General features: G+C 41.7%; 1 protein-coding gene across 1 annotated transcript; it reads left to right on the top strand.

Annotated features, from left to right (window-relative positions):
• Positions 1 to 14090, top strand: bcorl1 (BCL6 corepressor-like 1). Its single transcript, XM_062425552.1, has 11 exons — positions 1 to 34; positions 130 to 2739; positions 2998 to 3130; positions 3470 to 3946; positions 5557 to 5744; positions 5966 to 6232; positions 6345 to 6511; positions 8817 to 8962; positions 10252 to 10329; positions 11545 to 11722; positions 12531 to 14090. Exons 1-11 carry the CDS (start codon positions 29 to 31, stop codon positions 12868 to 12870), a joined length of 4590 nt encoding a protein of 1529 aa, XP_062281536.1. The 5' UTR covers positions 1 to 28; the 3' UTR covers positions 12871 to 14090.
• The last annotated feature ends 1013 nt before the right edge of the window (positions 14091 to 15103 follow it).

The raw sequence follows: 15103 nt of genomic DNA, 5'->3' as shown, positions 1-15103 counted from the left end.
TGAGGCATGTTGTGATAAAGAAACACCTATGCAGGTAATTGTTTTTTATTACAGTTAGATTACTAGATTAGAGCATTATTTTCTCTTATCTAATTAACACTGGCCTCATGAACTTCTCTTATTACTCAGGTGGATCCTACACTAATGAATGTTGGGGATGGAGGCACGGTGAGCAGAGAGATCAGTGCTCCAAATAAAGCGTCTACTAGTATGGTGGGAAATCCCCCCCAGACGCTACCTCCTGAGTTTCGAGGAGATGTTACCCTCAGTCAGCAAAACAAGACCACTCCAACAACAGACTGTAAGACAGTGAAAGCCTGCCCGGACACTAGCAATTACAACCACAGCCCTGAGCTTCTTCCACCTCAACAGCCCAACAATGCACCAATGTCAGGCTCAGCCCTCACCAACTCAGAGAAGAGAGCAGAGAAAAGGGCAGATCCACCTAAAGTCAAGGCTGATGGTGCTGGGGTCTTCCCAACTCCTCAGTGGTCAAGTGGTGTAAAAGTCAGCCGGGAAGACTCACTCAGTCCCTGTCACAGCAATGTGACATCCAGTAAGAAATCACATACACAAACACAGTCTTTGCAAAGTGCTCCACCTGGGTTTCAGTGCTCGACCATGTTTAAACCAGCCCAGCCTGTTGCCTTCCTTCCCTCCACTAATTTTTCCTCTCCAATTTGTAAAATCACTCTTCCACCAGCATTGGGTCAAATTGCAGCACTAAGAGAAGCCACAGCAAATCAGTTTCAGAAAGAAATTCAGCCTCAAAGCTCAGGTGTCGGAGGGACACCTCTCATGCGGACCTATCCCTATCCGTTCTCTGTCGGCCGAACTCCAGCTGCAGAGAAAAAAGCATCAACATCTAAACTTAAATCTAACCACTCGTCGAGTAAGAATGCCAAATCTGTTGGAGAACATAAGTCTTTAGCCTCGGTGGTAGCCTCACCAGCTATTGCCCTACCATTGCAGCACCCATCGTTACCTTCTGCAGCACCCACCCACTACACGTTGTCTCCCACTGCTGCCATTTGCTGTGGCTCTGCACTGGCCAGCATCACCTCTCAGAGCAGACTGTTGAACCATGTGGAGAAGAAGGGCAACAGCTTAGAAAAGACAACCATGGGCTCTCTAAAAACAACACCTCCCTCTGCTTCAGAGGACCATACTGTAGCATGCTCGATCGAACCAAGGGATGTACCTCTTGATTTGTCTGCTAAATCAAAACGTCCAAAATGCATAAATGACCCTCCAGTTTCTATTATGGAGCCTCATAATAATGAGTCAAATCAGAGAGATTTTCTGAACTCAAAGAGGACTCATTCTACATCTTACAGTTCAGCTGTGCAATACCCTATCTTACCCAATACACACAGAAATGGATCCCATCAAAAGCAATTAAACAGGCCTCAGAATCACCAGGTCCCTGAACCTAAGCCATCTTGGGGAAAGGGATCTTCACAAGACCCCATAAAAAACATCCCTGGAACTTACGTGGGTGTGGCTAGCCCCATATTGGCTTCTACCCTTCGGGGGAAAGATGGGAAAGGGACTTTTGCTGATGAATTTCAGAGTTTTGCTAAGCAGGAGTTTATATCTATAATTGACCAAGGAGAACATCTGGCCTCAGGAGGAAAGAAGCCATCCTGTCTGATGAAGGGCAACCAACATGCTCATAGTGTCAAGCATGTTAAAAACACCAGCACAGCCATAATTAAAAACAGTCCCATTAAAGGAGCCCTAACGACTGCTCTGTTGAGCTCTGCCAATGCTCAGATTAATCAGAAATCTGGAACTGGCAAAACAGCAGTACCATACTCCACCACTTCTGTCAGTCTGGCATGGCAACAGCCGTCTCACCTTCCACACCAAGCATCCTCTGTTCAGAGAAAACTGTCACAAGGATCCGTAAAATCCAAGACCACCGCAGCGGAAGAAGGATCTAAGTTTCAGAGTGCCCATCAGAGCCCGTCCAACACTGAGGATGATAAGTGGGAGAGAATGTCTCCGCTCTCCAACCTTGCGTCCATTGTAAAGCAGCAAGCTCTTGAAACAACAGCACTGACAGGCAAGGGTAACAATCAAGCGCCACCTGTTGCATCAAGAAAAGCTGATGTTCTAAATCTGCTCACGGGGAGTCAAGATTCCCTGTCCAAACACACTTCCGCTTTTGAATACCCACCATACAGGTCTGTGGAAAAATGGACTGGTGTGCCATCTCAAGGGGATTCAACTCAAGCTATGAAAAGACTTGAAAAGGCGAATGCCACTGAGCCTTCGGAGAATACTACTGAGATTCACACCAGTCAGGGAGAACACATGGGACTACAAGCAAAGCAAAGTTCCTCCAAGTCCACAGGCCAGTGTCATATCTTTGGAGGCAATGCATCAACAAATGGGAACAGAATGGAGAGCAAACTCGCCCAGGTGTTAGAGGGGGAGATATTGAAGAAAGAAAGTGGGGCTTCAGAAAGTCCTCCCAGTGAAAAATTGGAGGGCATGGTGGCGTCTATCCTCACAGGCCAGTGCACGGGGGGAGGCGACAAGTTTGAGAAGAAAACAAATGGAACCAAAGAGGAGTCGCCAACCAAAGCAAAAGCTGCTGCCATCAAAAAAAAGAAAAGCAGTCCTAAGAAGCCAGCGAAGGAGAAGTCACCAACGGACCTGCCGAAAAAGGCTGCAGGAAAGAAGAAGCAAGACACGGAAAGTACTCCCACCAAAGTGTCCTGCCAAAAGAAGGTAAAGCATCATATGTGTATGGGGTTTAAGTACTTTTAATGCCTAAATGATCTTTGTGTTTTTCTTGTTATCTCCCTGTGGTTGAATTTTCTATTTAAGCAAATCTTTAATAATGAATCTCACAAATACTATTGTGCTTCCTTTGATAATATGAATCCATGACTGATGATTTAACTTCCAAGGGATTATGTGAGTCTGATGTGATCAATAGTTTCCAATACGGCGTGCTCACTCTGTCCCCTGTGTGCTTTCTTTCAGCAGAAGAAACGATGTGCACCTGTGCTGGAGAAGAGTCTATCAGCAGGTAAACTTTCCCCACAGACTAAAGAGCAGACTCCAAGGGACAAGATCAGTCCCAAAAAGGTTGAGCAATCAACCCGCAACAAACCAGGTACAGTCTTTGTTTCTTAAAAACCAGTGACATTTACTGCCTTGAAAAGTTCACACAGCATACACAAGTTTCTGATATCAACTCAAATGTAGCAATGCTCTCAGTTGTATCAGACATGTAACCTTCTATTGGGCTTACAGTAAAATTGCTTTAAATTCTCGAGATAAATACTTTGCCATCAGCCCATGTTGTATAGCAGTTTGTGTGTTTAAAGCAGACAGAAAATATTTCTCTTATTGTCTGAATGGAATTCTTTTGATGCCTCCGAAGAGATGTCTCACTCATAGCGGCATGTGTAGAAGCTGGTGTGAGAGTAACAATCAAATGTGATTTAATCAGTTGCAGATAGCGACAACGGTCCTCAGAGTGTAGAGACTCCGGTCTCTTTGAATAGCTCTGCCGTATCAAGCAAGGAGACTGAAGCTACAGACAGCTCCTTCCCAAGACTGAGGAGAGGACGACGGCGAGCTGATGAGGCCAGACTCGACCTCTGGGGCTTTGCAACACCTTCTCCTCCACCCCCGCAAATTCCTCCTCCTCCTCCTGCAGATTCCCCATCACCCCCTTTAACTAACACCCAGCCAGCCCGCCGTCCAAGGGGGAGGCCTCGCTCAAACCCCTTGCCAGAGCGAGTTTTTCAAGGCAAGGGCAAAGCAGGTGGTGCGGAGGGTGACACCCCTGCTCACAAGAAACGCCGGCGCTGCCGCAGTAAAAAGTATCAGACAGGGGAGTACATCACTGAGAAAGACAAGTTGGAAGATGGAGAGCACCTTGAAGAATCTGACACCCTAAGACAGGACAGGGGAACTGCAGCAGGTATGTAGCGTCTCTCCAGGGATCAGTTGAGTTTCAAGTTAACTATTTCCCGCCCAGTTTTAATTAAAACTGCAGCTGTTAGTTACAGATGTAATGAGAACAATATGGAAAGAAAGGTTAGTTTAAGTTTGAGTGTGGCAGCTTCTCAGTGTTAAATTCAGGCCTGAAAAGTTGATTATTAATTATAAGGATCATTTTTATTATTTATATAGTTTTTAATTATTTTAAATGATAAAATATTCAATTAGTCATTATCAAGTAAACACACCAAACATGAGTTGGTAAAAGCTGTTCTGTTTTATGCAATTTCGTGGCAGCTGACCAGACTAAATGACAAAATATTTGCATTATTTCTAACATTTCATAGATGAAATGATTCTGCGCTTCTAAAATAGTAACTGATAAATGAATCTGTACTGACAATAGTTGAAGCCTTGTTATGATTTGTGGGTCAAACAGACTGTCAGCTGATTTAAAAAAAAAAAAAAAGCACACAAACACAGTCTATTAACCTTGATGTACTATAAGTGTGTTGTCATGGTTTTTTATGCTGTCTAATTGCCAGATTGTATTTAATAGTCAGATTCAATTGTTAAGAACTATGTTTTAAACATAATTACTGCCTTTATAATTAAGGTATAAAGAAGGCTCACCAAAACAGTATAAAATCTGTTTACACTGTCAGTCAATAGTGGGCCGATGATATACACTGACTGTGAGAAATGAAACATATTATATATTAAATACATCAAAGAAGATATTCAACAACACATTTTCATAAAAGCACAATGGAATAATTAAAACAAATATTTCTGTATTGATATTACTGTTTGTATGTGTGTCAAATATAAAATAGGGCTGCCACTAGCAGTTATTTTCATTATCAATTAATCAGTACATATCACATATCAGTATCAGAAGCTAGTGAAGAATACTCGTTATAATTTCTTAGAGGTCACGGTGACATCTTCAGATGTCTTGTTTTGTCTTATTCCAAGATATTCAGTTCACTGTTGTGTATGACACAGAAGAGCCTCTAATCTTCACATTGGAGGAGCTGCAGCCAGCAAAGGTTTATCATTTTTACTTACAAATTGACACTAACACACAGCTGTAATATTGAGTTCAGTTTAACTTCTAAAGAAGACTTATTATAAGTAAGACATAAGTTAACACATTGTGCCTTTTGAATTTTATATTTATGGGTGCTAAATGTTTGTCATAAACATGAGGCCATACGCACAGTGAGTACAGAAAGTGTTAACGTGTACGAGCAGAGAACTTGCTGTATGACAAACCTTGCCTGACACAGATTAGCCCAGAGCACAGGATTGCAAAAAGCACAACAGAGCAGCTCAGATACTCAGAGAAGGTCTCCTGCTTCAACACATAGATGGCTAAAGCTGTCAGCGCAGGAAGCACAGTCGCATCCGACATTGGCACAAAAGGGCACTTAAAACTACCAAGAGGCTCCGTAGCTGGGTCAGTTTATCAGAAATGAGATGGGTGATGTTTTGCGTGAGGTTGAAATGTAAAGATAGTATAGTTTATGTTTTTCATTTTTTTCGGTACAGCACAGCATAACCTCCAAATCAAAACTGTCATTTCAGATTCACAGACGGATCAGTGTCCGAGTCCCACTGCCTCCAGTCCAGAACCTCCTCCACGGAGACCCTCCTTCACTCGCTCAGGGTCAGTCCGCTACCAGGAGAGCGAGGTTTCTCCCGAGTCCAATGACAAGCCTTCAGGGAAAAGGAAGTTCAAAAGCAAGCACTTATGTGACAGTGATGAGCAGAAGGTAAGATGCTCGCTGATGTCGGCCCACAGCATGTTTCAAATCATACAGAGTTGATAGCAGCGAGGTCCAGTGTGCAATGAATATATTAGCTAACAATGCCCCCCTGTGGCTGGATACATGCTCTGTTTGTGATTTCTTATGATGGCAGCTGGTTTTACACAGCACAGGCTCATAGTAAGACTCAAGTTCTCAGTGCTATAATCAATAAATCTTTCTTTTAGATTAAGACCAAACGCAGCAGCTTGGGCAAGCGTTGTGCTTCACTCGCCCTGGATGATGATGGCGCTGATGTGAAAAGAACAGAAAGCCCCCTGCCCACTGCAAAAAGTTTGCCATCATCTCCATCCAATAAGAAAAGCTTTTCAGGAAGAAGCAGCGGTTCAGAGTCTCCACCCAAAAGGCCTGTTCCCCCAGAAGTGCGTCGGCTGATTGTCAATAAAAACGCTGGAGAGACTTTGCTGCAACGCGCCGCCCGCTTAGGCTATCAGGTAAAATCCCACCTGGTTATTTTGGCAGTAACGCTATAACCTGAATTTTAAATGTGCTTATGTGACAGTCTGTCCTTTATTCCTCTGGTTTTTTTTGTGTTTTTTTTTGCAGGATGTCGTTCAGTACTGTCTTGAAAAGGACATCAGGGAGGTCAATCGGCGTGACAATGCCGGCTACACAGCGCTCCACGAGGCGTCCTCTCGAGGCTGGACTCAGATCGTCCAGATGCTGCTGAAACACGGAGCAGATGTGAACTGTAGCGCCCAGGACGGAACACGGTGAGGCTTCATGGTGTATGAGTGAGAGCTGTGAAGTTACATTATGAAACAAAAGCAGAGTAATACATATTTTAATATATATTCTTTGGTCAGAATATTAGAGCTGCAGCAATTAGTTGATTAACCGTTACTCATTGTATTCATTTTTTAAGCAAAAATCTACTCAAATGTGATTTAAAAATAAAAGTTGTTTTTCTGTCACACATGATAGTAAACTAAATATATATTTGAATTTAAGAGATTTTGACGATATTACTTTGAGCTTTATGAACTTATATCAGCATTTTTCACTATTTTCTGACGTTTTATAGACAAAGCAGTGAATAATTCCTCCGTTGTAATCTTGACTTTCTTTTACGATCACACCTGCAGCAGGTGTGAGGGGCTGTAATTAACCTAGTGACAGACTTATTAAGAGATTGTTTTTTTATGATATAAATGAAAATGATAGATTATATTCTGGTTTAATATCTTGAGTCTAGTAAAGAGTCCAGTCAATTGAGTTTATCTTATAGTACTCAAATAGTGACAAAAATGTAAAAATCCATAAGCAAGTATTTGAAAGTTAATCTTATTTTTAGTGTTTATATTGTTAATCCCACGCATCTGACACTTCATATTCAGTAGCTCTGCAGGTCTGGTTTACAGTTATATGATTTCTGAAAGCCCCTCTTCAGTGTATTTTGGCAGTTTTAAGATATTTTGTATATTTCTAAGTCATTTCATGACAATGTTGATAAGCCACACTGTTCGCCAAATATTTTTTGCCAAATAACTTAATTTTGCGCTCAAAGATTCCAAAATGTAGCTGTTGCTAAAACAGAGTAATGACATTTAACAACAGTAGATCGCTGCAGTCATAAGTCATCCTCATAAAATCCCTTTGTTTTTGTGAATGTAACACAGGCTACTGATAAAGTATCAGGTGTCTGTGTTTCAAACTAAATAACTGCTGCAGATATGCTGCAATAACAATATAAATGATTTATTTAAATTAAACTATCTCCGACCTACATCTGCACAGAAAATAATGTTTAATGTGGTTAAAGCAGGAAACTCAGTAAATTAGTCTGCATGGATAAATTAATGAATGTGGGTGACCCTCACAGTATATGCTATCCACAGCTGCTTTATACTGTATGAAAAGCTTCAATTTCAGTTCATTAAATCTCTGCAGCAGGACTGATATGTTTATAAATGTGAAGCTTCTCAGAAGAGCCGCATCAGAGTGCAGTGCTGTTACATACAACCGTTCACTGAGTTTACCTTCATTAAATCAACTGATGACACCAGACTGCTACAGAATAACCACACACACCTTTACACACATCAGACTGCACTGCAAAGTGTTTCAAGGATAAAACATCACATGTTACTTTGGATCAAAAGAAAGTTGGAAAAGAGGCTGATGAGCTCTGCTTATCCGACGTCTCCATAAAAAAAGCAGAATATGGAGATATGACTGACCAAACACTATTGTGTAACATTAATTAAACTAGGTGACCATGTTTGAGGTAAGACATGTTACTGCTGACATAGTGTTGGTCTGATATAATCACATAAACTGCTTCATCAGAACAATTTCTTTATTTTTTATTTCTATTGTTACTATAGTAACTAACAGTTACTGTCTTTGGCTGCAGATTTGTGGTGATATGCATTCATGTCGTAACACTCTGAACCATCCAGACATTTCCTGAAGAAAAGCTTTCTGATTGCTGGGTCGTCGTTATCACATTTAACTGTGATTGTTACAACTGTCTCAGAGTTATGAGAGCTGTGATGTGATTGGCTGAGACAGTATATGTTAATCACCACACCTGCGGGTCTATACTCACCTTCACTCAGTCATTTTGCACTTTGCGCTGCTGTACATACGTGAACCAAAATAACAGGTGAACATGGAGACGTCCACGCAGTCTGTGCAGCTAATAGCTCGCTGCACTTGGCATTTATTATTCAAATTACAACTGATGGTGCAAAATATTAAACTGAGTATGCTTTTGCACCCTCGCTGAACCAGGCCTGGCCACAGAGGAGGAAAATGTACCAACATTTACGACAAAATAAAGCATGATGTCATTGTTTAGGATAGATGATCCATCAATAAAGGAGCCGTCATGACTCCACATATCTCTGTTACTAACATGTAAGCTGGTCAGGCTACAATATTGCCAGTGTGCTAAAATGGCTATCTGGTTGCCATGGTAACGGATAATGTCCAACTATTAACTACACCCCCCAGGACGTTAACCGTTAAACGGGAAGAAACACTTTAAAGGTGTTTTGTTTGTCGTGTCCGCAGGCCTCTTCATGACGCAGTGGCGAGTGATAACCTACCAATAGTCTGGCTGCTTCTCAACCACGGCGCGGACCCGACTCTGGCGACCTACTCCGGACACACTCCTGTCAAACTGGCACACAGCCCTAGCATGAAGACCTTCCTCACAGGTAAGCGCTTCCTGCTCCTTTTTGTCAGCCTCATCTTCCATCACTAGAACAAGTTTTAAATAAATACACACATTTTTACACATTGTGAAAACACTGTTTCGCCCTCCGGTTAAATTCATTTCTCAGATCATCAACAAACACTTCAGACACAATAAACAGCGCAGCACAAAGGCTATAATAAAGCTAATTGAATCGAGGCATGAGAATAAACAATACAAATATGGGCCTGCCAGCTTCACAGTCACCCATCATGCAATTTGTCAACACATGAGTCAAAGCGTGCCCACACCACCATCCGCATCACATTTTAAACACTGAGCAATAAACAACAGACACACACACACCCACACGCAGGATATAAGAGAAACTTGCTGAGAAAATCTAACATCCACTCAGGTCTCCACATTGACGATTCGAGACACTTTTTGGTTCATACGTGCGGTTCTTGTTTAGTTCTATGAAAACTGAAAACGTTGACATCGCCGAGAAGGTGTGTGATTGATAAAAAGCAGACAATATTTGTGTTTTCAGTGGATTTCCGTACAGTTAAGACACCTGCTGGTCGAAGCTCACCTCGATGACGTGTTTTATTGTGGCATCTTCTTCTTTCACCGCTCCTCCTCCCATTGCAATATTATTCCGCTCAAAACTTATCTGCTGAATTTCAATCAGCTAAAGGTGACGGTGAAGAGCAGCTGACTCACCCGTAACTACGTCAACACATTTGTATTCATAAGTAAAAACCAGCAAACTTCATGAAATGTCCTCGTTAGTTTAAATAAAGCTTTGGTTAAAGGAAAATGGCCCGTAAACGCTTTTGATCATTTGGCCAATGAATGATCAGAGAAATTGCTTTAAAATTGCTCGTCTCTTACTCCTTGTAGCGGACAGAAGGGAAGTCCTCGAGCCAGGCTGTTACAGACGTTTCCTCTCTGTCTGTCATTAATTTTCACGCCGTTGTCGACGGTGTTGAACAGTTTTGAGTATCTTTCTGCGGCACTCTCGATGTTTAGTGGAGTGTGTTCGTGTCACACTGTGCGTCTCAGGTGAGGGGAGTGAAGATATTCGTTAGCTGCTACAGAAACTCACACACGCAGCTCCTGTTTTCTCTATGAGATTGTAAAAAAAAACGTAAAAACAAACTTTAATCAGCTTTTATGATGCTTATTTCTCTTATTTTGTTCCATTTCCCTTTTAGATGATTGCAAAAGCCTTTTTTGTCCTGACAAGCAGGCAACTCTGGTCAAAATATAGCTACGTGACATTTCTTTTTTCTCTTTTTTTTCCAGAGTATTTCACAGACCTGGAAGGCCGCAGTGAGCAGGATCCCACTCTACCCTGGGATTTCTACAGCAGCTCCTTGTTTGGTAAGAAACCATAAAAGCTGGAACTTTCTGTCTGTCGGTCAATCCTTCATTCAAATTCTCTATTTTAATTTGTAAACATGGTGGTTAAAAAATGCGTCGGAGTGCATTCCTTCTTCTTCCTATTAGAAGATTAGAAGGGCGGCTGTGGCTCAGGAGGTAGAGCGGTCGTCCTCCAATTGGAAGATTGGCGGTTCGATTCCCGGCTCCTCCAGTCTACATGTCGATGTGTCCTTGGGCAAGACACTTAACCCCTAGTTGCTCCCGTTGCTGTGCCAACGGTGTATGAATGCGAGTGAATGGTTAGGTTCCTCCTGATGTGTGATATGTGCCTGCCATCAGTGTATGAATGTGTGTGAATGCGGTGAATGAGTTGTAGTGTAAAGCGCTTTGAGTGGTCGAAAAGACTAGAAAGGCGCTATATAAGTACAGTCCATTTACCATTTACCATATTAAAATAATTGAAAATGTATGCTTCCGTAATAATGGAGAAAAGGAGAGAAAGTCTTCATCAGTCCATTCATTTTTTTAAATTATTTCAACTGATTCAATTAATCATCACCTCTCTGCCCCTTTCCCATCTAGCTGCATTTATTTTATACTTTGTAAAATAAAGTTTTACACAATGTTTTCACAGTGTTTGCAAATCAATGTTCTCATTGGAGGTTGAACATTTTTTCCTCCCTAACATGCATGTGTTTCTGTATAATCTGTATGTTTAAATAGTAAATGAATCCCTTTAATTTCTATTTCTGGTAATGTCTGCTGACAGTCTGACAGGTGATACCAACATTTTTTTTCTTTCTTCAGAGGCCAGACTTGAGCTTTTCCACGCATCGATTATCACCTAACAGCAAACACTAAGCTTTCATTTGGTTTTGTCAAAGTTTGTTGCATTTTGTCCAAATTTTCATATCAGTACTTACATTAAGTTGCACTCTGCTGTCGTTACTGAACACTCAAAGGAAGAAAATAATTCCCCCTGGTAATAATCCCTCAAAGTGTCACTAATTAACTTTTTTTTTAAATTTAATTTTATGTAGGATGCATTAACTTTGGGCTTTGACACGATAAAGTTTGTCTCACTGACCGAGACGCTGTAAATCATGTATCATTGTTGATGTGAAGAGTCTGGCCACTAGAGGGCGTCCTAACTCTGTATTAAAACAGCTCATTGGCAGCGCTCCTCATCTCACCTCAGCAATCTTCCCCTCTCAGAGACCGACCAGGAGCCATGCTGGGATTTCCTGCTGTCGGAGCAGGAGCAGAATCAGGAGCTGGAGGACATCACAACAGCCAGCTCTGATCGGGACTCGGACAAAGACTGCCTCGTGTTCGAGTTCTCCTCCGAGCCTCTGCTACCCTGCTATCATGTTCAGGTGTCATTAACCCAGGGGTGAGTTCACAAAGATGAGAGACGCTACTGGAAAGAATTTTTCTCTATAAATAGAAAGTCCACAGCGATGCAAACCTCTGCCAAGGCCGCACGATTTTCTAAATTTGTTATTTTAATAACAGAACAAAAATAAACATGTTGATAAATGAGTTTGGAGAAGGTAAAATTAGGCCTTTAGACAAGGATGAAATTTACAAGTAAGTCACACACTTGACTACTGAGCTACGAGTCATTTAAATTCATGACTCTATACTGCCACTTATAAGCTGCTGCCATCTTTTAATTTAGATGCCGCTGCAGCGTGCGCTCCAGTGATAGGTTGTAATGACAGAAGATACTTGACTGAATAATGATGATACCGCAACAGTTTCATCTTGGAGATCCAATTTTCTGTGTTCAGTATTTCACTGAAATACAGTTTTCAGCTTCTGTCTGAGCAGCTGAATTATGACATTCAGCCTGTTTTCATTTGTTTTGGAGAAACTGGTTGTTTCACTTTTGCGTTTTGTGTTTATACATTATACAAAAAAAAACTGGATCCTGCATTTATCACAATACAAATCAGTTGCATCTTTTTAGGGCTGCAGCTGTCGATTATTTTTGTAATCGATTTTTCTATCGATGTATTTCATCAATGATCCTTGAAATATTGGGTCCAGCTTTAGATGAGGGACCTCAATCGACACATTAGCCCAAAGAAAAGAGACAAAAATGAAGACGTTCCTTAAGGAGGAAATTGCAGCCATGAGTATTAATTCATCGAGAATCAATTATAATTTCAAATATCTTCCACGTTTCTCTCCTGCAGCTTTTGCAACTGGTTCCTCCTGACAGACGTCCTGAAGCGTCTGAAGATGTCGTCGCGGATCTTCCGGGCGCGTTACCCCCACCTGGAGGTGGTGAGCTTGTCCCATGCCGAGCTCTGTCGGCAGGTGTCCGTCAGCCAGGTGAGCTCGGCTTTAGCTCCGCCCTACAAAGGCAAAAACAAGGACGAGGGCGAGGAGGAAGAGGAGGGACTTGTGGATCTGGTGCGTTGCGTCCCAGAACTCCAGAGACTACTGGGCTCCTCTATTCACATCCTGCAGGAGGATGAAGAGGAGGGGGAGGGGAAGGTACTGACAAACACAGGGAAACCATGCAGCCGATAGACTCCCCTCCACCGCGCTACTCCACCGAGCAGACAAACTGTTGAACGATTCAAGTATGTCGACCCGAGTCCTGCCTGCAGCTCAAAGGAAACCTCTCCGTCCATTGTAATGAGGGTTTAACTCCAGATACGATAAAGACTTGACACTCCACCTATAACCTTTGACCTCAGACAGAAGGTGATTAAGTGATCACAGTGACACACCTCAAGGACCTGCACATGGGAGTGGTCAGTGCTGGAAAGCAGCTTTCAGGTTCCTAACTATAGGTATATTTGAATACATGATAACTATTGAGCAAACCTTTTTTAATGATTATGTATGTACATGGTAGTGTATATGTATATCTTGCCATCAGGTTTAACACATTTGGTTATATAAATGTATTCTTGTGGCAAGGGATGGATTATGTTAAGGACTTTTTGTTTGTTCCTGAGGGAAAGCGATATTCTTTTCGACGGGAGATAATCCGAGGCTTTTATCTTGGTGAACTCTTGCGTAAGGCCAGCTTAAGGCCAGCTAACAGAGTCAGGGAGGCCACCGGCCCAGACGGTTTCTCTGTCAACCTGGGAGACCTGCGGAGAAGAGACCACAGCACATAATCTTCACACATAATCACCCGCCTAGTTCATAGTCTCATTTCCATCCTTTCATTTGTCACTTTATTATCCTCATGAGATCATTACTGGACAGATCTAATAGTTATGATTGTGTTTCCTTCACATTTCACAAAGAAAGCAGTATGAAATGAAATGATGACGTTCTTTTGGACCTTTGAGATTGAGAGTTTGTTTACAGAGCTGGACAGATAGTGCTCTCCACTCCCCAGGTTGCTCTCCTCCTGAACTGATACAGAATCCTGTGGATCTCTCTCAGAGGAAAAGTATCTCTGGAGTCCAGAGCCTGCTCCCGCGTCTGAGGAGCGAGACGCCCTCTTTAACTGCAGCCACGACTGTCCCCCCTACGTCCCGATATGGTGTTTCCAGATCCCAGAGTGCTTTGTGTTGCAGTGTTTTATTTACACTGTTTGTTGTGCTTAATTTAAAAGTCATTAATATATTTGACCTCTTGTGTATCTGACGAGCCTATCTATGAAAAAAATTGCTTTGTATGGTTGGTGCTTCATTTTGAAATGTACTTATTAGGATCCCTTTATTCTGAGATTTTCCTCCCTCATTGAAAAACAGTATTTAAAAAAAAAAAAAAAAAAAAAAAAAGCAAAAGTACAGTTTTATTGTACTGGTGCTAAGATAGATTTTGTGTTGACAATCAATGAAGTTTTTGGTTTGAAGTCACAAACTAATAAAAGATATTTAAGATGAAGAGACTTAAGGTGTAAAGAAAGTATAGTTTAACGGGATACAGCAAAGACTGAGCAGCGTGTGAGATCCTGAGAGAGCCTTTTATTTGATTCTTTTATAAGAAATCAACAAGAATAAAGCATGATTGTGGATCATAGTTTTTATCTCTTTGTTTTGTCGAGTAGATAATTATAATGACGGCCGAATTTGATGTTGAGGGCAAAATATTTCCTCAGGTGTATCTCAAATTATCACTTTCGCCTCAGATATTTCACTGAATAAATATTTTTCTCAATCGCAGATAATCATCACTCAGAGATGAGATCATTATGTTTAACTGTGGGGTACCTGAGAGAAACCTTTTTATCACATTTTTCTGACAGTAGTGTTAAAGCTACCCTTACCTTTGTTACATTTTTACAATTTTTTTTTGTTTAGGTTAAAATGCTATTAATAAGGTAATGGCACTCTAAAATGTTAGAGAGATCCACCAGGCATAGAAACTCATCATTATTCCATTCTCATAATATTCTGTGAAAACTGTGATCAATCATATCATTCGGTCCGAATGATATGATTAGCCTAGTGACCTGCCTGTTTTCCCCTTCCGCATTACGCAATCGCGCGCGCACACCCCCACCCGGAAGAGAGTCTGTTGTGGATCCACAGCATTATAATACATCCGTGATCCATGGAGATAGCCGTAAACAGACAGTAGCGACTGACAATGACCGACAAAAGCGGGCCACGGATTCCACCTCTAGCCGCTCCCGGGGAAAAAGAAAACTATATCAAAAAAGGTGCACGTTCGCGGAGGCTGGGGGGGGGTGGGACATAGGAGGGAGGAGGGGTTGTTGCTGTTCAAGTTTTTTCAAAGTGCTGTGTGAAATGCAAGAAAGGTAAGAGTCGATTTAACAGTTCTGAATCAGCAGGTT

Source organism: Scomber scombrus, chromosome 9 (assembly GCF_963691925.1).
Source record: "Scomber scombrus chromosome 9, fScoSco1.1, whole genome shotgun sequence".
Taxonomy (NCBI): Eukaryota; Metazoa; Chordata; class Actinopteri; order Scombriformes; family Scombridae; genus Scomber; species Scomber scombrus.
Note: the sequence above shows the minus strand (reverse complement) of the source record. Positions and strands in the feature narration are given on the sequence as shown.

Bases quoted from the DNA above. Each gene is read 5' to 3' on its own strand.
- bcorl1 (XM_062425552.1), top strand. The intron at 6,233-6,344 runs GTAAAATCCCAC...TTTTTTTTGCAG, and splicing joins CCGCCCGCTTAGGCTATCAG to GATGTCGTTCAGTACTGTCT. The intron at 8,963-10,251 runs GTAAGCGCTTCC...TTTTTTTTCCAG, and splicing joins CATGAAGACCTTCCTCACAG to AGTATTTCACAGACCTGGAA.